This window comes from Pantherophis guttatus, chromosome 2, assembly GCF_059756535.1.
Source record: "Pantherophis guttatus breed Tessera chromosome 2, ASM5975653v1, whole genome shotgun sequence".
Taxonomy (NCBI): Eukaryota; Metazoa; Chordata; class Lepidosauria; order Squamata; family Colubridae; genus Pantherophis; species Pantherophis guttatus.
In genome coordinates, this window is record NC_142064.1 from 71,009,299 (window position 1) to 71,034,506 (window position 25,208).

At 39.2% G+C, this 25,208-nt stretch overlaps 1 protein-coding gene across 9 annotated transcripts in view; it reads left to right on the plus strand.

The window, feature by feature from the left end:
* The window catches only part of SMARCA2 (SWI/SNF related BAF chromatin remodeling complex subunit ATPase 2), a 121,484-nt gene that overhangs the window by 65,985 nt on the left and 30,291 nt on the right, over positions 1-25,208 (plus strand). For 5 of the 9 annotated variants that reach the window (XM_034410314.2, XM_034410313.3, XM_060690518.2 and 2 more), the window contains exons 19-29: positions 199-441; positions 1,313-1,426; positions 2,516-2,623; positions 3,291-3,377; positions 4,794-4,840; positions 6,703-6,869; positions 9,496-9,659; positions 11,327-11,554; positions 16,682-16,879; positions 19,873-19,950; positions 22,575-22,793. In XM_034410314.2, coding sequence (XP_034266205.1) covers positions 199-441; positions 1,313-1,426; positions 2,516-2,623; positions 3,291-3,377; positions 4,794-4,840; positions 6,703-6,869; positions 9,496-9,659; positions 11,327-11,554; positions 16,682-16,879; positions 19,873-19,950; positions 22,575-22,793 — 1,653 coding nt within the window. The remainder of the gene's footprint in view (positions 1-198; positions 442-1,312; positions 1,427-2,515; positions 2,624-3,290; positions 3,378-4,793; positions 4,841-6,702; positions 6,870-9,495; positions 9,660-11,326; positions 11,555-16,681; positions 16,880-19,872; positions 19,951-22,574; positions 22,794-25,208) is intronic. The other 4 variants (XM_087886182.1, XM_034410317.3, XM_087886184.1 and 1 more) reach the window with 1 other exon arrangement.

Sequence of the window (25,208 nt, forward strand, 5' to 3'; positions counted from 1 at the left end):
TGATGTACGTTATGAGGTATACTTGATGCACTCCAGTTTTAGTGGCGGTTTGTTAATATTGTGCAAAATATGTACTAATTATTGCATACTTTGAAATGAAATAAGAGTTTTGAAGGCTTCAGTTGTATTTAATTGTAACGATTTCATAGGTTGGAATCTCAATATAGTTTCCTACCAATTGTTTCTTTATTTCCATAGATTCGGTGGAAATATATGATTGTAGATGAAGGTCATCGAATGAAGAACCATCACTGTAAGCTGACTCAGGTGCTAAATACTCATTATGTGGCACCAAGAAGGATTCTCTTGACTGGAACGCCATTGCAGAACAAATTACCTGAACTTTGGGCTCTCCTTAATTTTCTCCTCCCAACAATTTTCAAGAGTTGCAGCACTTTTGAACAATGGTTCAATGCTCCTTTTGCCATGACTGGAGAAAGGGTACTGGGCAATTTATTTAAAAATGCTATAGTAACACATTATATTAAATGGACAGTCTGTTTCATAGCAACTGGTATAGTATATTGATACAGTGAACTTTCTAATTAATGCACTCTTAATCTACTAAATTGTATTAGTATATAAAAAGGCTTAAAGTGTTTGTTAGCATTAAAAATTAATGAAATATGAGGGTGTGGGGGGTGAAGGTTTATTCTCTGAGCTTGTAGGTTGGTTTCTGAATGTTGCATTACCAGGCTAGGTAACATCTTCAGCAGAGTTTAGGGAATGTCAATGTTCTTTTGTTTATAAGGGCTTCAGTGTGGGTGTATCAAGTGAGGGTCTTGTAATAGGTCTTATGATAAGTCAGCTGTGAGTCATCAGTGAGAGTCTTGTGATGGGGAAGTTACATCATGTGAGGCTCATTGGGAGATGAAGTGCTGTTTGGGGGGGCTTGCATGGGTTGGTTGAGGGTCGATGCTGTCTCTGGTTGGCTGTGCAATTGATTTGGATTCTGAGGAGTTCGTAGGCTGGTTGTAGGTCAATGCGTCTGTTGATGGAATTGCTTGTGGAGTGCCAGGCTTCGATGAACTCACGAGTATGATGGGTGGTAGCGTGGCTGATGATTTTTGTGTTGCTCCAATCGAACTGGTGTTGTTTGCTGTCAGTGTGGGTAGAGATTAAGGATTTGGGATCGTGTCGTTTGATTGCCAGCTGGTGTTCGTGGATCCCGGTTTTTAATTGACGTGATGTTTGTCCCACGTATAATTGGTTGCAATGGTTACAGTTGATTTTGTAATACTGTTGCAAATAATGAAATATGTATGTGTTGTTTTTAAAGTGCTTTTTTTCTCTTTTTAATCTTTCCATTTAGGTGGATTTAAATGAGGAGGAAACTATTCTGATTATTCGGCGTCTCCATAAAGTGCTAAGACCTTTCTTGTTAAGAAGGTTGAAGAAAGAGGTTGAATCTCAGTTACCAGAAAAGGTTTGTGAAGAAGAAGCTCTGTTGAATTACTTGTAGTAATAAATCCAGGTGCCATATAATGCAAAATATACCTCTGTTGGAACTCTGCCTGAAACTACAGAAGGTTGAGCTTGGTTGTGAATCTTTCTTTAGCTAACTATCAATAATATAAGTAATGTAAAATAGTAAATAATTTAGAGCTAGATCCATCCATTTAAAAACAATATAGGTAGTTCCTCAGTTAACAACCATTTGTTCAGTCACATTTGAATTTATGAAGCTGCTGAATGAGGAGACTTATAGCCGGTCCTCAAAGTTGCAGCAAAATCAATGTGATGTCACTCCTAAGGATCACATGGGAAATATTTTACAGCCGTGCCATCGGTGATGGAATTCCTGGTCCCAATTCCTGTCATTAAAGGAGGACTGTTTTTGAGTTCTTTACTGGTTCAATTTACCATGTCATAATGTGTGCATATGTGTGTCTTTAGTGTATTCTTACACATTTTCTAGCAAACTTTCCTGCTCCTTCTTTTAGCTGAAATCCAGAGTATGTGAATATAGCATAGTACTATTGATTATAATAATCTCAAGGATTAATAATCTTCCAAAGATCATCAATCACTATTCCATTGATTATATAGAAAATAATTAACTTTTGGAATAAGTAAGAGTAAACAGATAGGATAGATCAGGCGATATATTTGTGACGTAGCAAGAGAAGTAACCTTTTTTGTATTATTTTTTCCCTGAAGTCAGTTGTTGAGAACCAGTGTAATCTAGTTTTGCTAGCATTCTTATTTATAACTTTGAATAGGTTGTTTTGTAAATCTTTATGTAAATATGATTTTTATATTAAAAAGCGCAGACATTTTAATACAGGGCTGTCAAACCCGCAGGCCAGTTGCGTCACACTCTGGCCATATCCATACCCTGCCCAGTTTAGCAAAGGGGGAAAAGTTGCAATACGTCACATGACGACACCTTGACAATGTAATTTTGACACCTCTGTTTTAATACAGAGGTATCAAAATTCAAAACTTTTTAAATTTATTAAAAAGTTTTGAAAAAGCTGCATTATTTAATATTTATTGTCTGTTTTTATACAAGGTTGAATACGTGATAAAGTGTGATATGTCAGCCCTGCAGAAGATTTTGTATCGCCACATGCAAGCCAAGGGAATCCTCCTTACTGATGGCTCGGAGAAAGACAAGAAGGTGAGAAGACTCCTGGCATCTTGTCTTTTCTAGAACTAAACTCCCCTATACAAAAAAAGTAATTCTAACGAATAAATGATTTGAGCCTTCTTGAGTATAACTAGAGAAAAACCAAACATTACTAAAAAAAAAAAAAAAATAGAATTCATTATATATGAGACCTAGATTGTTGCAAACAGATGGTGGATTTAAAAAAAAATGGAGGGAATCTGTAATGCTTTAAACTGAGGGCAACCAGCACTGTGAATTAACACGAATAGATGACTAGTTACAAAAGATATTTTAGAATTTGGATAAAAAAATATCAAGCCTAAGTAATTGTCTGAAAAATACATTTTAGAATGTATTCCAAAATAGCCATGAGATTTTGAAGAAGACACAGCTGCTTTAAAAGATTCATAAAATGGTCCCTTCAGCTGGCAGCAGCTGTCACAAATACAGCATCTGTAAACTTCACCAATTTGGGAATATCACAGAGTTATGTTGAGTGTTCTTTTACTAATTTTTTTTGTTACAAAGCACCTCTTTCAAAGGCTCTAGATAACATATTAGAACAAGCATATACTATACTGTGAATATGGTAATATGGTAAATATACCATATATTAAGCGAACAATGTTTTTTCAGATTTTATTAATTCATAACTGCCTTTGTGTCACTTCCTCAGGGAAAAGGTGGAGCCAAAACACTCATGAATACCATCATGCAGCTGAGGAAAATATGCAATCACCCATATATGTTCCAACATATTGAGGTAAATAAATCTTATCATTTCATTCTACACAGTTGCTGTTCACACTTAAAAGTATAATTTTTCTATTCTTTCAGTGAGATCTTTTGAAAACAGTTTCAGTATAGATCAACTAAATGTTCGAATTTCTGAACAATTACTTGACATGAGAAACTTTGTTTTTGATGATGACTAATTAAATTCCCTGCCTATCATCAAATGACTGACTTTTTCATATAGTCAAGGGGCTTTCGTCATCCTGACTGACATGAAATATTTTACACCTTTTTTTAATCACATGAATATGAAAATACCCCCATTGTGCAAATTCCACTGAGCAAAAATTGGCTCAGTGGCTTATCCTAATTTACTGTTGGTGAGCTGCTGTTTATTCCTGCTTTGCACAGAGGTATATAATGAACTAGTAATTGCAAATGGGACTTCTGGTTTCCTTCTTGCTTTCCTGAAAGCTAGGATGTGGTAATTCAATATGTTTTGATTTATTCCAGTTTTGAACCTTGACTCATTTGGGAGTAAGGAACTGAAAATCAAGGTTCAGTTATCATACACAACTTGACATCTAACCAAAAAGAGCAGAAGTGCATGTCCCCTTGCATTCACTTGCAACAACCCAGCAATTGTAGCTTAAAGTTGTATTAGTACAAATCATTAGAGTAGTTGGCAGCCACGGAAATAGAAGTTATAAATAAATGCATAGTCAAACAAATACACGTCCAGTTATGAATCATTATTTTCTATGAAACATACATTTGTTCATAGATTACCAAGAAAATGATTAGTTGCAATCATTTAATCAATTACAGAAGTGAAAAAACTTCTTGGATGAGAAACGAAAGGTCTTCAAGGAAAAACAAAGTCCAGTTGCCTCTCAAAAAAGCACCTTTGGGATTTAATCAATTAGTTGCCTGTTATTTATTTAACCCACCACTTTAATAATCGCATGTAGCTTGCCAGCTAATTTATGTAACTTAAGTATGCCTTTATATTTTTAAGAAAAATATAACTTCTGAAATCCATTGTTTTAAATAACATTGGAACTAGAAAGCTGAATTTATGCATTTTAAGTGGTTCTTTTCTAGAGCTAAGCAAAGAATTCAAATGGTATTTCATAATGTGAGAAATAAGTACAAGTACTCTGTTCAGTTCAGTTCAGAAGCCGGGTTTTTTTTTTTGCAGCTGATGTTGCTGCTTTGTAAGTTGATTCCCATTGTCCCTGTGTGTTTGTGTACTTCCCTTTGATTTATTGTCCATGTTTTTTGTTGGGTATCGAAGTGGAAGCCTAGAACAGGATGTGGATGTTTCAATTATTAGAAGAGATGTTTTAACATGGTCCTATGCATTGTAAAGCATTTCTTCTGATGGATTTTAGGGAACTTTTAATATGGAAAAGCTAAATAATTCATTGTTATCATTTTGCAGGAATCCTTTGCTGAACATTTGGGTTATTCCAGTGGTGTTATCAATGGGTAATTTTTTTCATTTATTTGTGACCGATGTATTAATAAATGGGGTTATTTCAAATTAAAACATAAACCATTCAGAAAATACGTTGACATAAAAAATTAGAATAAGACATGATATAGGCAAACACTTCTAAAGCACCAAATTAATATTATATTGATAAAAGAAATTGAATCGCCCAGAGTTGTTTAAGATGGGCAGCAATATAAATCTTTAAATAAATAAATGAAAAAAGTAAATAAAATTAATAAACTGTACTGTTAAGTGCCAAATAAATCCCAGGGTTATTGGCATTATTTATTGATGTTATAATTAGAGATCAAAATACCAAAAGAATCATATATATTAGAAAAAGTTATGTTATAAGACAAAAGTAAAATGCGAACCAGCTTAAGGGGAAACAAGTTATTAGAACTCTTAGCCAATTAAATATTTAGAAGCAATAGTAATAGCAAGGAAGTATCTCTTTTGGAGATACTGTATGATCTATCAGTTAAGTGGAGGAAAATTCCAATTTTGCATGACTGCACATTAGATCCCTATTATATTCCTTTATTTTCCAGTGGAGACATATGTTTCATATTTTTCCCTGAAAGTAAAGAAAACTTTAAGGCACTGATCGACTGTTTCTGACTTTAAACATCCAAAATTGTTTACAGCAATTAACAATACAAACTAAAAAAACAAAAAAATAAAATAATACAATTAAAATCAAAAGAAACTTAAAATTTGAATCAAAAAATCAAAATGCTACTCAATTCACATTTCAAGGCTGGAAGAGATGGATTTCCTAAATTGTGAGACATTTAGGGAGACAAACCTACACCCTGAGGAGTACGTTCCATAGTCTAGGGGTCACATAGGAAAAGCCCTCTCCCACATGCTAGATAGCGCTATGAAATATTTTCAGAAGGGTTACTTCTGCTGACCTATCCAGATTCACAGCAGGATTCCTTCAGTTAATTATGGATATGTTTACTCAGAAATATATCACTTCGGTAAAATGAGATTAACTGCAAAGTATAAACTTAAATTAGTTTGTCAGGTCACACTCAAATTATACAAAGAAAATGGCCTTTTTTTATGTCTACAAATTTTAGAAGAATAAGAAATAATATATTGTGTGTAAAGCATGAAAATAGAGGGTCAAATATGTCCTCAGAAAAATCCAAACTACCAAAAGGTAATAGTTGAAGGTGTTGAAGAAACAGTCTTTTGAACACTTAGAAAATCTGCGGATAACAAATAAAATATAAATTTCCATTCCTTCTATTTGTACTGAATACTGAAGTATTTCAATATTGGAATTCTGAAGTTTGACTCTGTTAGAAGCCCCCCAAACCAGCTAGGTGAAAAAAACTTTCAGACAAATGTGATTTATGGATTTGAAGATTGGAAAGGGTAGCTTAGGGAAAGAATAAAATTTTGATGCAACCTGAGAAGAGAGAGAGGTTAAAATATAAATGCATTTATAATTGCTGTCAAGGAGATTGAAGGGTGCTTCTTTATAATCTTTATTTTACTTTATGTTACTTTACTATCTTCTTTTCTCGTCATTCATTATTTTTCTTTATTCTATTTATTTTGCCCTATGGGTTTATTTTGTTAAACATTTTGTTAATAAAAACTATATATTAAAGATTATTTCCAGACATAAGGTATCTTTCCTTCTAAAACTAGTCCTTCCTTCCTTCCTTCCTTCCTTCCTTCCTTCCTTCCTTCCTTCCTTCCTTCCTTCCTCCCTCCCTCCCTCCCTCCCTCCCTCCCTCCCTCCCTCCCGGACCATATTTAGTCTGTTTGCTTTTGCTTTTTCTGGATTAATAAAAGTAATTCTTGTGTGATTTTTTGTTTTTGTTTTTTGTCTCAGAGCTGAGCTTTATCGGGCTTCTGGAAAGTTTGAGCTACTTGATCGAATTCTACCAAAGTTGCGAGCCACTAATCATCGTGTGCTTCTTTTCTGTCAAATGACATCCCTTATGACTATTATGGAAGATTACTTTGCCTTTCGAAACTTTGCTTACTTGCGACTTGATGGTAATGTCCATTTTGAATCTAGAGTTCATTTAAAGATTACAATAGGAATACCTCTCACTAATTAACATGCTGTTAATAAACTAAGGTCTATTTTGTATTATTGTAACAAAGGCTCTAAATTTTGGCTGGGAAAGCCATGTCTAAAATTCTTGACTTTAATTGCCATTGTCATTCAGTGATTGGGAACGTTCTTTATTTTCTGATACCCTATTATTACGGTAAAACAGACAATACTGTCAGCTTCTGAAATGGTGTTTCAACTTGTTAGCTTCCTATAAACGATGTTGAGATACTTTACAGGGATCTTACAATCAAGACAAAGGTCACAAATGCTTCAAATATCATGTTCCTTTCATTCATTCATTATTTTAAGGCTGTTTTTCAAAATAATAATATGGCAGAAATCTAGGAATTTCGCTGAAGTGTTTACATTTATTTCTCCAGTTCTCTAAATGACTGTATTGTCAAGTTAAAATATCCTTGATATTTCTGTTTCAGTTTGGATTCTTCTTCGTCATTAACATTGATTAACCCTTACTTCCATCATAGGAGGTGATATTCTTAACTAAATAAAGGATTGAGGGGAGAAGTTTATTAAAAGGTTTAAAGTTAATTGCACAAAGTATAGTATGTCTCTACAGATCTTCCATGGCAGAAGAGATTTTTTGGGGGGTTATAATTATATGAATATGTATAAAGATAAAATTTCAATTAAATACTCTCCCTCTATTTAGTCACTGGCTGAAAGTGAAGTTTTTTTCAAGAAAAAAACATATTTCTGAGAAGCATGTTTAGCAAAACAAAACTCTTAGAAAAATGAAAATTAACTCTTCCCTAAAAGGGAGTTAGACAAACTGCCGCTGACATTGGAGGTAGCGGGATTATTGAATAGGAGGATTCTATCAAGTCAGCTCTTTGAGGAAAGATGTGAACTGCAAAAGCAATCTTGTCCTCCTAGCCCAGGGGTCTGCAACCTTAAACACTCAAAGAGTCATTTGGACCCGTTTTCCACAGAAAAGAAAACACCAGGAGCCACAAAACCCTTCCCGTGCCTGACTATTTCTTGAGCAGCCACAAAACTAGCATATGTACTGTATAGTTGAATTAAACATTCTGTTTTCTTCTGAAACTTTTCTTTTCTTGGATTTATCTATGGTTGGCCTACTGGAGGTTGAAAAGCTCAATTAATCACGTGCCGGCAGGTGTCACACATTGGCAGTTGTGACACATATTTTGAGTGACAGGGAGCCGCGGCAGAGGGGTGAAAGAGCCACATACGGCTCCAGAGCCGCAGGTGACTGACCCCGTCCTAGCCCAACATTACCTGACCCGTCTGAGTCATTCCTGATTATAGCCATTTGTGGGGAAGGGGAACAGCTGTTCCTGCAGTGTGGTTATTTTTCAGGACAATCAGAACTTGTGTAAATAATAAAATTTATTTGAAATCACCTGGATTTGTTTCAAATAGATGTTCCACTTTCTTATGAGCAGAACATCTGAGTAACTTGCCTCTGCTTACTATGCGAACAACCATAAAAATATTGTAATTCACTTTAATGTTGTTTCTCAAACAATAAGCAAAGGTAACATACAAATGGCTGAAAGTTATTACGTAAATAAGTAAGCCACTTTTGAGAACTTGTTATTGGGAGGTATTATCAATAATCAATAAATAAATATTACATAGAACAATCAACCAATGGAACAGCTTGTCTTCAGAAGTTGTTGGAGCTTCATCACTGGAAGCTTTCAAGAAGAGAACGGACTGCCATCTGTTAGAAATGGTGTAGGATCTCCTGCCTGGGTGGGGGGGTTGGACTAGATGACCTACAAGATCCCTTCCAACTCTGTTAATCTGTTAAAATAATTCCAGAATCAGCAGTAGCAAATGTTTTTAATGTCCAGTCTTTCATTCATGAACTTGAAGCACCATCCATACTGCTCTCTCCTCCTCCTCCTTTTCCTCTAAAGAATACTGTAAAATAGGTTAGAGTGAAAAAGTGATTGGTCCAAAGTCACCAAAGTTTTTAAGGCTGAAAGTAGACTGGACCATGGCACTCCTCACCCCCAGACCAACATTTTAACCACTACTTCAGACTAGCTCTCAAATATGATGGCTTAGAAATGAACTTTGCTGATTTTATCTTCATGTAATTACTTAACAAATTCATTAGAGTCAGCTTCTTCACCAAGAACAATTGTAATTCTTCAATTAAGATGCCAACAATCTTAAAAATAGTTCTTCCTGAAGCTTTATCCAAGCAAAGCATAAGAAGAGAACTATTGGTTAGTACAGGGCTGTCAAATCCGCGTCATTACGGTGGCGTCATGTGATGTTTTGGGACTTTTTCCCCCTTTGCTAAACCAGATGTGGGCATGGCCAGCCCGTGATGCATCCTGCCTGCAGGCCGCGAATTTGGCAGCCCTGGGTTAGTACATTAAAAAAACATATATTCTTGCCTCCAAATTCATTCTGTATTGCAGATAAAAGGGATGAGTCCCCAGTATAACTAAATCCTGGGATCAATATTGCAGATGTTTGAAAGTCTGGATAATAAGCAGATATTTGCAGGCTAGGAATTCCTGAATTCTTTTTTATTTACAATGGTGTTTTTGTTTTTTTTAGGAACAACAAAGTCAGAAGATCGAGCAACTCTGCTGAAGAAATTCAATGAGCCCAATTCCCAATACTTTATTTTTCTGCTGAGCACAAGAGCAGGAGGTCTGGGTTTGAACCTTCAGGCAGCTGATACTGTTATAATTTTTGACAGTGATTGGAATCCTCACCAGGTAATTTATGATACATTGTTCTGTGTTGTTTTAAATCACTAGTAATAAAACAAAGCTTTCTGTGAATAGTAATGTGTTAGAATACATCAAAGATGCTGAGGCATTTCCCATCAAACTAAGTTTTTCTGGATTCATCCTCTTTGTTTTCTTTTCCAACCACTATCAATTTGGCTGCGGGTTGTGAAATAAAATTTGCTATGGTTCCCACCACTTAGGATAACTGAGACTGCAGGCATTGATGTCACTAAGCAATGCAGTCATGTTTTACAATTGCATCGCTTAGTGAGGGAAAATCCTTTCCTAGTTGCTGTCATAAGTCAAGGACTGTCACTAATACCATTTGTTAGAGATGAATTTTATAAATTTTAATCCTATTTTTATAAATATGAAGCCAATTTGAGATTAAGTACCCATAATTTAGCCAATAAAAAGCTTCATATCTCCGCCTGATCACATAAAATGTCATATTGCTTCATCTTTGGCTTTTCCTCAAAATCAGAGATGAAAGAAGTATTCAAAGGAAAGCAAGCTGATTATTACTATTGTTCTAAATAGTCTGCTAGGCCATCAAAGTTGTCATAGATTTTTGGTTTTAAAATGCTTATTGAAAAATATTAATTTTTACTGTTTATTTATTTTGTTTACAGAAAAAATAGTTTTTACTGAAATCCCTAAAAGTGCTATGCAAATTATGATATTAATATAAACTATTGTGGAATGCTGTATGAACAGGCATATATGTAATGGATTGAAATTAGTGAGAAAGAATGAGCTAAATGCTTACATTTTTATTAATGATATACTCAACATCAAATTTTCTCAAACCGGTGGGAAAGCAGAACATTCTGATAGCAAGGAAATTGAAATTATGAAGAAGAGGTCCCACAGGTGTTTTTTCAAGAGGCAACTGGACTTTCTGGTTTTTCTTCGAAGATGTTTCGCTTCTCATCCAAGAAGCTTCTTCAGCTGAAGAAATGAAAAAGCTTCTTGGATGAGAAGCGAAACATCTTCAAAGAAAAACCAGAAAGTCCAGTTGCCTCTTGAAAAAGCACCTTTGCGACAACCATGGCCTGAATGACTGAGAATTTCCATAGACATTTATGAAGGAGAGCTCCAAATTCAGGATCTGAGAAAATTATATTTTAAGTTCTTATACAATGACCATGGATTAGGATGCCCCCTTGGCAAACTATATTCTGGTGCTGATAGTTGAGTATTACAGCCAAACTCCAGAGAAAGATTTTTTAAAATACTAATAGTTGAGGTATCTTTTCTTGAGGTTAATAATATAACATAGATGAGCTCTAAAATACATCAGTCATCAATCTGATATATTAACCATAAATTAATTAAAATTAAAATTGAAGAACAAGTGCAAACCAGTTATGATAGAATAACATTCAAGTAACACAATCTGATTGTGTGATTTATGCTGGCAGTTGGGAGATGTTGGTATAATAAGACACTCATCTTCCTTTAAATCATTGTATTATGGATCCAGGAATTCATTAATTGGAACTTTAAAGAGCTTAATGTATAAGAAGGTCTAGATTTAGGAATATTGATTATAGTCTGTAGTGCTTTTCTGAATGTAAAATGTTGATGCTGTTGTTTTGCTTTGCCCAATTATTCCAATATTAGAAGTGTACCAAACGTATTTTCTACAGGATTTGCAAGCACAAGACAGAGCTCATCGAATTGGGCAGCAGAACGAAGTTCGAGTCTTACGATTGTGCACAGTGAACAGTGTCGAGGAGAAAATCTTGGCAGCCGCAAAATATAAACTGAATGTGGATCAGAAGGTTATTCAGGCTGGCATGTTTGACCAAAAATCTTCAAGCCATGAACGAAGAGCTTTTCTCCAAGCCATATTGGAACATGAAGAAGAAAATGAGGTACTATACAAAAATCTCTGTTAAAAATAGATGTGCATTGCATTCTTACTCTTCCCAATTCCAGTATTTCTACACTTAATTCACTTAGTTCCTGATTCATGCTCTAGTTCAGGGGTGTCAAACTCGCGGCCTGCAAGCTGGATGCGTCACGCGCTGGCCACGCCCAGTTTAGCGAAGGGGGGAGTCACAATATGTCACGTGACGATGCTGTGACGACACAAGTTTGCTCTAGTTCATAAGAGAACATTGAATCATGCCCAGGAACATCCCTGACCATCAATCTTAGCCAGAGCTGAAGAAACACAATTAGTTCCACCAAAAGTGGAAAAGAAGTGAGGCTTTACCAACAGAAACAGAAGGGGTAGACTCTGAATTGGCAGAAGCCCCAGACCCCTATAAACCCAGAAGTGGCTGTTGTTCTGCTAGGTACTGTCAGAGTGGAAGGAAATCCGAGGCTTGTCAAGTGATGCAGTTGCCCTTAAGCCGTGCTACTAATCCAAGCTTGTAGAAAGAGTTGTAGAACGTGGCAAAGCCTGCTGGGAATTGTTCAGCAATTGTAAGAGCTACAAGTTGAACTGTAACTTGTGGAAAAGAGAGCAGGCCATTCTGCAAGGTTCCTTTCATTCTCCTTAAAACCTTATAGCAAGGTTTCATGGTTAAGAAACTGAATAATAAAAGTCTTCTGATTAAACGGAAGGCATTATCAAATGGAGTCTTCTAATTTTAAGTGTTTTTAATCAAAAGGATTCAGGGTATTAAAATAAAATAAACGGTATTCTGCAGTATGTTCTGATACAACTTAGACTGTATGTTCTGTCTCATGCTATATATCATCCTTCTATGTGTCCTTGGTGTGGGATCTTCCTTCTTGGGAGAGAAATTGAGCTTCCCTAGAGCATACAAAATGGTGATAAAAGAAAATCACAGAACATCTGTTGTTAATATTGCTGTTCTATGCAAGTCTTGATGTATTCGGGTCTTCTCCCGTGTAAGATTGAGAGCACTTTGGCAACGTTTCGGCAGAATCTCATCTGCCATCATGCAAGGGGTCTTCTGCAGCAACTGCCGTTACTATTTCAAATCTGGTGCTGGTAGTCTGCTTTGCTGGGATGTCCCCACCTCTTCGTTCTGATTGGTTGGGAGTGGCCACATACATTGGACAAACTAATAGAATAAATGCACGCATTGCAGAACACAAGAATGCAGTCAGAAAAGAAGAAAAAACTTCCTCCCTTTTCCAGCACCTTAAAGCAACAGGACATGAAATTGATTTTGAAGGAACCAAATTAATCTCCAAAACTGAACACCTCAACAAGAGAATAATTATGGAAGCCATTGAAATAGAAAAACACCCCCATAACATGAATAAACGTGACGATACCTCCCGCCTACCAGACATCTGGAAACTGGCCCTTGTCAACAAACGAGTCCCAGCACCCACAGACAGAAAGATCTACACCCCAGAAGCCAGACACACACACACCGAGACCTCCAGCCAAATCACATTCCAGCCAGCCACAAAGATGAAGCCCTGCCACCTGGTGGAGAAAAACCGACCATACACCCGAAGCCAAGCCAATAGACACAGACTGGGACTCCCAACCAATCAGAACGAAGAGGTGGGGCCATCCCAGCAAAGCAGACTACCAGCACCAGATTTGAAATAACCATGCTGCAAGAATCTGGATGACCCCTAGAAGGCAGCAAAATATTAAACTTTATGATGTTATGTGGCACCCTCTGGTGGCCACATATATTTTTGCAATCCAGGTTTGATAGCTCTAACCATTGACAGAAACTGCAGAAAGAGATGTGTGAAATCTAATTAATGGATTATGAAAATGGCACATGTTTGGAACATAGATATGTCATTTCTCAAGAGACTCACTGGTTAAAGGTGATGAGGTTTATTATAGCTATGAGTTGAGTATTCTTGTTACAACAGTTGTTTTGTAGCTGTAAATAAAAATGAAGTCAAAAGACTTGATTGAATCAAGGCTGTATCAAACCCTTAAAATGTTGGCCATTTGTGATGTAAAACAAGCAAGTAACCCTCGCTTAACACTTGTTCAGTGACCATTCAAAGTTGCAACGATGCTGAATGAATGGTACTTATGATGGGTCCTTGAAGTTCTGGCCATCCAGGCACACCTGCGGTCACATGACTGCAATTTGGCAACCAGCTCCCACTTAGAATGATTGCAGCATCCCATAGTCAAATGATTGACATTTGCAACCCTCCCTGCTGGCTTATCACAACTCAGTGGAGAAGGCAGCAGGGAAGTTGCAAGTCTGGTAAGTCCCACCACCACCACGGCTTCCTTCTCACCATGGCCTTCTTCTCACCATGGCCTCCTTCCCTCAGCCTCCCTGGGGTCACACTTAACCGTGCCCTCCTTCCTGCACTCATATGCAGCCGCTCCTTCAGACTCCAGCCTGTGCACAGTCTCTGTCTCCTAGGGCCTCCCTGCAACATCCCCATGCTCCTTAGGTGGTTCTCTGGCTACTACTCACTTATTGACTCATGTATTTTGGAGTTACCCCAGCAATCCCATGACATTGCCCTATATGTCTACAGGTAGTACTTGACTTACAACAGTTCATTTAGTGACACTGAAGTTACAACAGCACTGGAAAAAAAGTGACTTATGACCATTTTTCACACTTACGGCCATTGCAGCATCCCCGTGGTCATTTGATCAAAATTCAGACACTTGACAACTGACTCATATTTATGATGGTTGCAGTGTCCCTGGGTCACGTGATCCCCTTTTGCGACCAACTGACAAGGAAAGTCAATGGGGAAGCCAGATTCACTTAACCGTATTACTAATTTAGCAACAGCAGTGATTCACTTAACCACTGTGGCAGGAAAGGTTGTACAATGGGGCAAAATTCACTTAAGAACTGTTTTACTTAGCAACAAAAGTTTTGAGCCCAATTCTGGTCATTAGTCGAGGACTACCTGTATATCACTTAGCGAGAGCAATCCCAATCCCAATTGCCATTGTAACCTGAGGACTACCTGTATAGGCACATGCTTATATTCTCTAATAGACTCTCTAGTGGTTTTTTATAGTAGAGGACCAGTGTCATGCCCCTGTCGGAGCCTGAATCTGTGGGGGAAGATGAGCTGGAACTGGAGCCGACAGAGGTTGAGGGGGCGGCTTCATTGGCTTTGGAGGAAAATGGGGAAGGGCAGGGCCAGTCAGGCCAGGGCCTTTCAGAATTAGGACAGTTTGTAGGCAGGGAGGAACAGGCAGGATGGCCAAGAGGCTAAGCAGGGAACATGAGAGACAGAGCTCAGGCAGGGAGCAAGGACCACCCCCTCCTGATAGGAGAGAAGGCGAGAACAGCACAGACTACTCGGGAGAAGAGTGTCCCGCCCCTCTTCACAAGGCACACCTGGAGAATGAGACTTAAGGAGACACTGGGGAAGGGCATTTGTCGGGAAAACTCTGAATTCCTGAAATGTTGAGTGCTGACGTTTGAACTTTCCAAGAGTGCTTGCATTCTTTCTGGCTTTCTGGACTAATTACCTGGATCCTTTGCTTCTGAATTCCTTGATTTGCCCTGCTGCTTTTATTGCTGTGCAGCCATGGTGTATACAGCACTGGGCTGGACTATTTGCAGCCAAAGGCTGCTTGAGGTGTGTGTGGGAGTTTGTCATCACTTTGATCTGGGACTTGCCAGAAACGTGGGGAAATTTGCAGCAATAAAGGGGCAGTTTGGATTGCCAGCTGTGTTATCTCTGTGCCGTGCTCCAGGTCATCACAGCCAGTTTGGTGTAATGGTTAACGTATCGGACTAGAAAGTGGGAGATTGTGATTTCTAGTCCTGTCTTAGGCACAAAACCAGCTAGATGACCTTGGGCCAGCCACTTTCTCTCAAACATAGAAAGGAGACAATAGCAAACCACTTCTGCAAACCTTGGATGCCACTTTTCAAGGTTGGTGGGAGCGACGCTGGATAGAAGAGGATGACGGGGAGTGGAGTTACTCCACTGGCCTAGGGTCCACAACGCTTGACATCCTGCGGGAGAGATTTGGGGAAGCAAGCTTCCGGGATGCTCCTTCCTGGCAGCCCTGGGCGACCGGATTAGAAGCCCCAGCGACCTGGTAGGGAGGGGGGCTGCCCAGGAATACGGACACTCGTTTTCATTTGGCTAGCCCGAAATTGCGCATAGCCAAAAGTCGGCCCCGGCCATCTGAACAACTCACAACGACGCCTACCACCACGTTGCTGGGGGATGCCCTAAGGGGGGTAGACCAGGAGGTCCCTAGTAGGGAGGGTCTAGTAGTTACCAGTTACGATGGTTCCCGGAAACAGGAGGGTTCACGTAGAGGGGACGGGAAGGATACACAGGAAGCCCGGCCACCACCTGGACTATCCCCTATTTGGGTGTCAGGACATTGGCCTCAGCAACAGGTTTAGGGGCCCCCTCCGATACAGACCACGTTTGTTGGTAGTGCTGATCGGGTATCCCTTTTTTTGAGCCAGGTGCTTAGTTATTTAGACCTCTATGGGTGCCTATATCCCTCCCAATGGTCCATGGTGGTTGCGATAACTAATGTGTTGACAGGGGAGGCTGCCGACTGGGTTGCAGACCTCCATAGCGATCACGCGAGGGAGCTAGTAGTCATTGGTCTGTTTTTGGAAGTGTTAAGAAGCCGATTTGAGGATGACACCCATACCCAAGTGGTGGAGGGGGAGTTAGTGTCGCTAAAACAAAAAGGACAATCCGTCCGAGAGTATATAAAAGAGTTTCAGGCCCTTGCAGGACGGCTCCGGGCCTGGCCGGAACGTCTGTTAGTGCATCATTTTCGACTGGGGTTGGATAAGGAGATTAGACAAGCCTGTGTTTATAGAGGCTTGCCACCCTGTCTAACAGAGTGGTTTAAAGCAGCTGTAGACCTGGATGTGGGTTTGCGGGAGTTCAAACCCCGGGAGGGAGACACTGCACCGCAACGACGTCAGGTGGAGAATCCACCCACTGTTAGGGGTCCTGGATGGAACACCTCTTTTCCCACTCACCCTCCAGAAACAGCAGGCAGAGGTGCATTCCGCTGTTTCCGGTGCGACCAACCAGGTCATCGAGCCCTTGATTGCCCTTTACCTCCCGTCCAGGCCAAGGCACAGCCGACAGCAACGGGCCGCACACCGAGGGGCCGAGCTCGTTTAAGCGCAGACCAATCCCGCTTAGCCGCTCAAACCCCACGTGGCAGCCCACATCCTACTCCACAGGAGGTGAAGAGTCCCATCGTACCGGAAGGAGGGCCCATAACCACGAATGATGATGAAGAAAGCGACCCAAATGACCCCATGGTAAGTGCACCGGTACACCCATTTGTCATACCAGTCGTTGTGCGGAACCCACGTATGTCCCAGGCGAGTCACCAGGGGCCATTGATAGATTCCGGTTGCACCCGGTGTTTAATGAGCAGAGCAATAGTGGATGACCTGGGATTACATACAGTACAATTGAAAACTCCAATAAGATTCGAACAAATGGACGGCTCTGTGCTGGGGGGGCCCCCCGTCCAAACTCATCACCGAACTCATGGAATTACGGATAGGGGAGCATAAAGAAACCCTACGGTTTGTTATAGTAGACTGGATGGTCGAGCCCCTTATCCTGGGGTTGGCGTGGCTGGACAAATGGAAACCCCACATATGGTGGGAAGGGGGGTATCGAAAATTACGGCTTCTCATAGGCCCAGAGCCAGAACCAGAGGAACAGACTGAGCGAGCCAGAGGGCAGGGGGAAGGGCTCGGGGGGTTCCCTGATGTGTATAGGGAGTTAAGCACGGTATTTAACGAAGAGGAGAGTGAGGTATTGCCCCCCCATAGAACAACAGATTGTGCGATTGAACTGGTCCCAGGGGCCAAACTACCAAAACCCCGAATGTACACCATGACACAACCCGAGATGGAGGAACTTCGACGGTATATCGATAAAAATCTGGCAAGAGGTTTTATCGAATCCAGCAGGTCACGGATGGCTGCGCCTGTGCTATTCAGAAAAAAGAAAGACGGGGGGCTACGTCTCTGTGTGGATTTCCGAGATTTGAATGCGGTGTGTGTAGAATACCTATACCCCCTACCTTTAATCAAAGACCTCCTGGCAGTGTTGTCCACCGGAAGGGTATCCACAAAACTCGACCTGCGTGAAGCCTACTACCGGGTACACATAAAACAAGGCGATGAATGGAAAACCACCTTTAACTGCCCGTTGGGTAGTTATAAGTTCAGGGTGCCGTTTGGATTACAGGGCGCCCCGGCCGTGTTCATGCAGGTCATTAACGAGGTGTTGCATGAGCATCTCTATCGAGGAGTGCTGGTATATCTAGATGATATCTTGATATACACTAAAACAATGGAAGAACATGTGCAGTTGGTACGCCAAGTGCTGAGCAAACTGTTGACTGCACACCTCTTCGTTAACTTGTCAAAATGTGAATTCCATCGTACACAATTGGACTATTTAGGATATCGCATTTTGGGGGTCAGGGTGGAGATGGATCCGAATAAAGTGAAAACAGTCCTGGAGTGGCAAGCGCCCACAACAAGGAAGCAACTACAGAGTTTCCTTGGTTTTGCCAGCTTTTACAGGCAGTTTATTCCAGCGTTTGCATAGGTAGCCTTGCTTCTAACAGACCTCTTACGCACCAAACATACTGGAGTAAGGGCGAGACCCGGCCAAGCTCTGAGGTGGACGATTGAATGTCAACAAGCATTCGAACATTTGAAAGCTCTGTTCTCTCGGGAGCCGGTTCTGAAACACCCCGACCCAAACCTCATGTTCATTGTACAAGCAGATGCCAGCGATGTTGCTGTGGGTGCTGTGCTGCTGCAGAAAGCGAAGGATGAGGTGTTGTATCCTTGTGCCTATACATCCCGGAAATTAACATCGACAGAGAGAGGATGGGCGATTTGGGAGAAAGAGGTCTTCGCGGTCCGGTGGGCGTTACTGACCTGGCGACACCTTTTAGAAGGGATTGTTAGCAAATTTGAAGTAAAGACCAATCATAAAAACCTGCAGGCCCTCCAAACTCCAAGGAAATTATCCCCAAAACAGGTACGTTGGGCACAATATTTCCAGTGATTCAACTTCAACCTGAAATATGTCCCTGGAGGAAAGAACTTCCTAGCGGACACCTTATCGCAAATGCCTCAGTTTCATAGCAAGAGAGAGGAGGTTGTCCAAGCTATGATACTTAAGAACCCAGGCGAAGACTGCCTACATACGAAGGAACACTTATGGCAAACGGACCTACGTCACGAAACAGGCAAGGACCCTTGGTTTAACACACATAAGTCAATCTTAATGCACCGAAATGGAATCGCATGGATGGGGTCTTGAATCTATGTGCTAGCGGCATTACGCCAGTCAGTGTTACGGCGGTGTTATGATTCAAAGCTGGCCGGTCATTTCAGTTTCCTCAAAACGTTACATTTGACTAGACGCCAGTTTTGGTGGCCACAAATGAGTAAGGGCATCAAACAATATGTGAAAGAATGCTCAATGTGTGCGATGTCTAAACCATGGTCTGGGCGGCCCTTGGGCCTCTTGCAGTCAGTGGCTAATCCTAAGGAACCGTGGGAGGAGATCGCTATGGTGGTGGACCTCCCTGAACACAATGGACATACCGTAATCTGGACCATAATCGACCTCTTTTCAAAGCAGGCTCATTTTGTCCCGTGTAACGGGTTGCCATCAGCTAGGAAACTCTCAAAGATGTTCATCCAACACGTGTATCGCCTGCATGGTGTCCCACGACGAATCATCTCAGATAGGGGGGTTCAGTTCACAGCATGGTTCTGGCGCAATTTCTGTGTATCCCTCCCATCCCCTCTACTTGAATCCTCCTGTTTCCGGGCACCATCGTAACCAGTAACTACTAGACCCTGCCTACTAGGGACCTCCTGGTCTACCCCCATTAGGGCATCCCCCAGCAACGTGGTGGTAGGCGTCGTTGCGAGTTGTTCAGATGGCCAGGGCCGACTTTTGGCTATGCGCAATTTTGGGCTAGCCAAATGAAAATGAGTGTCTGTACTCCTGGGCAGTCCCCCTCCCTGCCAAGTCGCTGGGGCTTCTAATCCGGTCGCCCAGGGCTGCCAGGAAGGAGCATCCCGGAAGCTTGTTTTCCCAAATCTCTCCCACAGGATGTCAAGAAAACTGCACAGACTTTTCCAGTCAGTCTCTTGATAATCAGACATGATTGATTGATTGATTGAATGAATGAATGAATGAATGAATGAATGAATGAATGAATGAAAGAAAACAAAATTGTAAACATTTTTGTTTCCATCTTTAGGAAGAAGATGAAGTTCCTGATGATGAGACTCTGAATCAGATGATTGCACGAAATGAAGAGGAATTTGATCTTTTCATGGTAGTGATGCATGTTTCTAATTGTGGATTGAATTGTTGCCTTGATAACCTTTATAGCTCACTTTTTAATCTAGGATGAATTCATTAAGGTAGAAAATTGTGAAATCCCTAATACATCGGAATGTATGAAACAAAAGGACACTAACAAATTGCATCTTTTATGTCCTATCGAAGATGTCCATTTCCATAATCAAACATTATAACTGCTTCTTTATGCTAAATAATAAGTGTGGATGCCATTTCTAGCATTTCAACACAGCATAGATTGAAACATTGTTTTAACTAGCAAAATTATTATTCATCCCTCTGTGAATTTTGGACCTATATACATTAACCAAGTTGAAAAGAAACAAATCATGCTATTTTTCAATATATATCAGTCAACATAAACTAAATTAATTCTTTTTATGTCTTTCTACAAAACCTGAATGAAATACAACACTTATCTATTTATTGGATTAAAAAACACTAATCTCTCTATTAGATTAATAACTAGTCTTGAAATGCATTTCTCTATGTGTGCCACAAGAGGCTGCTATGATACTTGCTGCTAATCCAACTGGTCCCTCTTCTTCACCTGTTCTATTTGTTGGCTGCCTTTTAGTCTTTCTCCTCGTTCTTAGTGATAGATCTTGATCAGAAGTAATGAAAGCAAGAGGGAGCAACAGTAGAAAAGCAATGAGGCTTCTTTGAAGTGTGTTTGTTATCTATATACTTTTTTTGTTTACTAAATTTATACAGCGCTATTAAAATCATGCAGATTAAAAGAACGTTCCAACATAGTAATATTAGACCATCGACAGTAATAAAAAATTATTTTTAAAAACGAAGGCTCTATATGATTAGAAACCTAATGTTTATGGATTTTTTATTAGTTATAAATACAGGAAATACTTTAAGACTGATGGATTAGTCAGAAGTGAAGAACATACTCAGTTTCTCTAAAGCCAATATATTTTTTAGATTTAATTGAAGGTAGACTTGGGGTGTATATAGAAGCCTGTATAGCTTAATAATATCACAGACTGTAGTCATACTGGGAGTTTTGGCCCATTTTCACATTAAGCTAGAGTCTTCTTTTTCACCAAAATTATTGGAGATCCCCTCCTCTTCCATGTGTCCTATTGTGAACTCTTGTAATCAGACAACTCCCACCTCCAAAGTCCCCTCTAAAAGGCCAATGTTATGGTATATTGGGACAAAATAAACTGAATAAAATTTTAGGATAGTAATATAATCCCAGTGAGTTAGGAGTGTATTGATCCATGCAGATACATGGGTTAAAAACCCTTATCTTTAATAGAAAAAAAGTAATGTGTGTGTGTGTGTGTGTGTGTGTGTGTGTGTGTGTGTGTATATATATATATATATATATATATATATATATATATATATATATATTCAATTTATATGCTGCCCCTCTCCGAAGACCCAGGGCAATGATGTAATATTATCATAGAGTGTTTTGGGTAAATATTTTTCATTAAAATAAAAGAGTCTCTCACCTTCATTATTAATGAAAATATCACACTTTAATTGACCAATGTCTTAGGCTGAGTGATTGATATTACTCTCAAACATTTCTTCAGGAATGGATGTGATTAAAACTTTTAAAGCTAAGCTCATCATTTGTGATGTTGCTATAGAAATGTCAGTAGAAAAATAACATTCTGTAATTTACTTATGTGTAGATCTTATGACAATGACACATTGACACATTAAAAGGAATTGAAGTCAAAATTCACAATGGTTAGAATGGAATACATCCATATGGTTTTCATATTGTGTTCAGGTAATTAGTATGTAAACGCTAATTTGTGCATAGGCAGAAATATGTGCACCCAAAACCCGTCTGCCTTGCACCTAACTTCAAGAACAGAATTTACTGTGGTTAAACTTTAATTTACTATTGTATAGAAACAAAAATGGTAGGAAACAAATCAGATTAAGCAATTATTGCTTTGAGATTTCTTTTTGCTTAATAAACTTATATTTCTTTTTAAATGGTAATTCCCAATTTTCATTTATTGCCAAATTGAGCATCAGCTAAATTGATGCCAAATTGTTGCCAAATTGAGCATCAGCTAAATCAGGAAAAGGAAAGCGAAGGAGTACACTTGGTGTCCTACTAAATTGTAGCCTAATTTACTTGGAAATCAGGTTATAGAAAAGATTGCTGAAAAGGTGGGTGATAGCAAAAGCTGTCGTAGCTCTTAGCTTTGATATTATTTTAAAAGAAGATTATTGTGGAAGAACTGATGCTTAAAACTATTAAGATATATATATAAATTAAATTTGTTGTTGAAGGGTCTCTGTACTTCTGCAAACTCTATTTCTCAGTCATCCTGATAATTTCCTCTTGTTTCTTGGTGCTTGCATTTTGGCTAAAATCCAATATTAGAACAGCTGATGTATATAGCTTACTATATTTAAGATATGCTTCTTAGAGTGGATGTTTAATTGCATTTCCTGTTCAGCAAATATTTCTAGTTCATGGTGGTGTTGCAGAATCCAGGTTTGTCATTTGCTAAAGTATGCATGGCAAATAATTTTATTGAGAAAATACAAAGCCAGCATTTGTTTTGCCATCACCTTTCTTAAATATCATATTTATCACTTCTCCAGCGAATGGACCTGGATAGGCGTAGGGAGGATGCTCGAAACCCAAAACGCAAACCGCGCTTGATGGAGGAAGACGATTTGCCATCTTGGATCATCAAAGACGATGCTGAAGTGGAAAGACTTACATGCGAAGAGGAGGAGGAAAAAATATTTGGGAGAGGGTCCCGTCAGCGTCGGGATGTGGACTACAGTGATGCTTTGACAGAGAAACAGTGGTTAAGGGTATGTAAAACTTATTCTTTTCAGTATTAATTATAAGATACAAGAATACAAACTGGAGAATAAAATGAAATTGCCCTCTGAGGTGAACGAGTAATTGGAGGTACCTCCCTATCAGATACTACTAAAATTGTTGATCTTTGAGGTTTTGGATTTAATAGTAGAAACTTGCTCGTCTAACTTTAAATTGAGTGGAACTGAAGAACTTTAAATTGAGTGGTGTTGAAGAACTGCACAGGATGATTGGGAAGGAGACATTTGAGCTGAGTACGAGTTTACCTTTACTTCAACATACTCATTCTGTTAGGGACTTTGCCTCTTCAGTAATTTAAAGAGTTGATAAAGGAATGATAAATTAGGCTTGGAGGAATGTTTTCCCATTTCTTTTGTTCTGCACTAGAATGTAGAGCACCAGAATGACTAGAGGATGTAAATGTGCCTCACATTTTTTTTAGGGAGAGAGAGTCAGGCAGGTGTGTTTCCGGATGCAAATATTTTCATATTAATTCCCTTCCATTATGTGTGTTTGTTTGCGTGTTTGTGTGCATATGGACGCAGATATAAAGAAACCATTCTCTTGCCTTTGGATGGTCCATTTTGTTGTATTGCTGATGGGAAGAAATTTTTGTTAGCTGTAATTATGCTGATGAATAAATAACTTGATCCAGGAAGAAGATTTTTTTACTGCAGTTAAGTTCAGTAGTTTTCAAGTAGTTCACATAGTTGCTCAGAGGTGAACGAGGAAGCTTTTGGGCAAAGATACGGGGTGGTATTTGTATTGTCTGCATTGTAAATGTTTCTGTTTGGATTGTGTACTATATCATGTGTAATAAGTTACATCTCTTAAGGGGATGCAATTTCTTGTGATATAAAAAACCATTGTTACAATATCACTTCTTGGGGAAATGAATAAATACAGATAGTCCTCAATTTACAATAGTTTGTTTAGTAACCGTTTTAAGTTAAAATACTGCTGAAAAAAGTGTCTTAAGACCATTTTTCACACTTTTGACCACTGCAGGATTACTGTGGTCACATGATCAAAATTCAGATGCTTGGCAACTGACTCATATTTATGACAGTTGCAGTGTGCAACCAAATGAGCAAACTCAAACGGGAAGCCAGATTCACTTAACAACCGTGTTACTAACTTAATAACTGCAGTGAACAACTGTGGTGAGAAAGGTCGTAAAATGTGGCAAAACTCTCTTAATAACTGTCTCTCTTAGCAATGGGAATTGTGGGCTCAATTATGATCGTAAGTCGAGGACTATCTATATATCCCTAGAAGTTGGAAAACGCATTCTTTCCATATTTCCATTTTCTTATCCCTGCTAAACAATCCTGAAATCCAAAAATATGAACATTTGCAATGAGCCATGAAGATTTATATCCTTGTCTCACCAGATGTTTTAATTCTTCTGAGAATCTTTGTCATTTGGAATATGCCCAAATGCTCTTGCCTGTCAGTTGCATTCTGTGATGGAACATCTGGGACTTACTTGCTTGGGGTCGATCTGGTGCTTGATGTAGATTGCATGATTGATATGGGGAGAATTTCAACCCAAATTACAAGTCTAAAAAAGGTGGTTTTATCAGAGGCTGAGTAAAAGACAAAGAAATGCTAGCTATTAAAATAAAATAGAAGTTGGGATATATGCGCAGAAGCAAAAAGCAGTGTTTTTACTTGCCATATAAACAGAACTGACCTACATGGCAGCATTCCAGAAGTAGTGAATCCAAAATGATTTGAAAAATAGCTGCTTGCAAGCTCAGCTAATACTTGTGATTCCTCTCATCCCTTAGGCACATAGGAAGCTGCCTTTTAAAAAATTAAATTGTGGTCTTTCTACTTCACAGTTATCCCTCCCTTCATTGCTGGACTATACATCACCTCCACTAAGATTTCTTGCAGTTTGTTTTGAAGAACTCAGTCTTTCTTGCCCTTACTCTGGAGAAATGAGGGATTGTACTTGGGAGATTTATGTGAAAAGTGTGTGCTTAGCCTCAGAACAACAAAGTAAAACTATTTTTAATGCTGTACATCACCCAGAATCCTTATGGAATTGGGCTGCCTTAGAAATTTGATATACAAGTAAACAGATGCCAAATTTCTTCACTTGATGTTACCTGTATATGCTTGTGGAATCAAAACAACTTGTATATGTCTTATGGTACATTAACTATGAGAAAGATAGCATGCTGCTGCTAGTGGTGGTGCTAATAATAAATAATACTATAGGTGGATAAAGCCCAATCCAATCTAAACATCTGGCTGACTGGAACCAACAATGCAATAATCTGAGAAAATTTCAGATAATCACCATCATCATTATCATCACATAATAGTCTAATCACAAATCATGTATACTTTCAGGAAAATAAATTATTTATACTCACCTACAGGAGTACTACCAT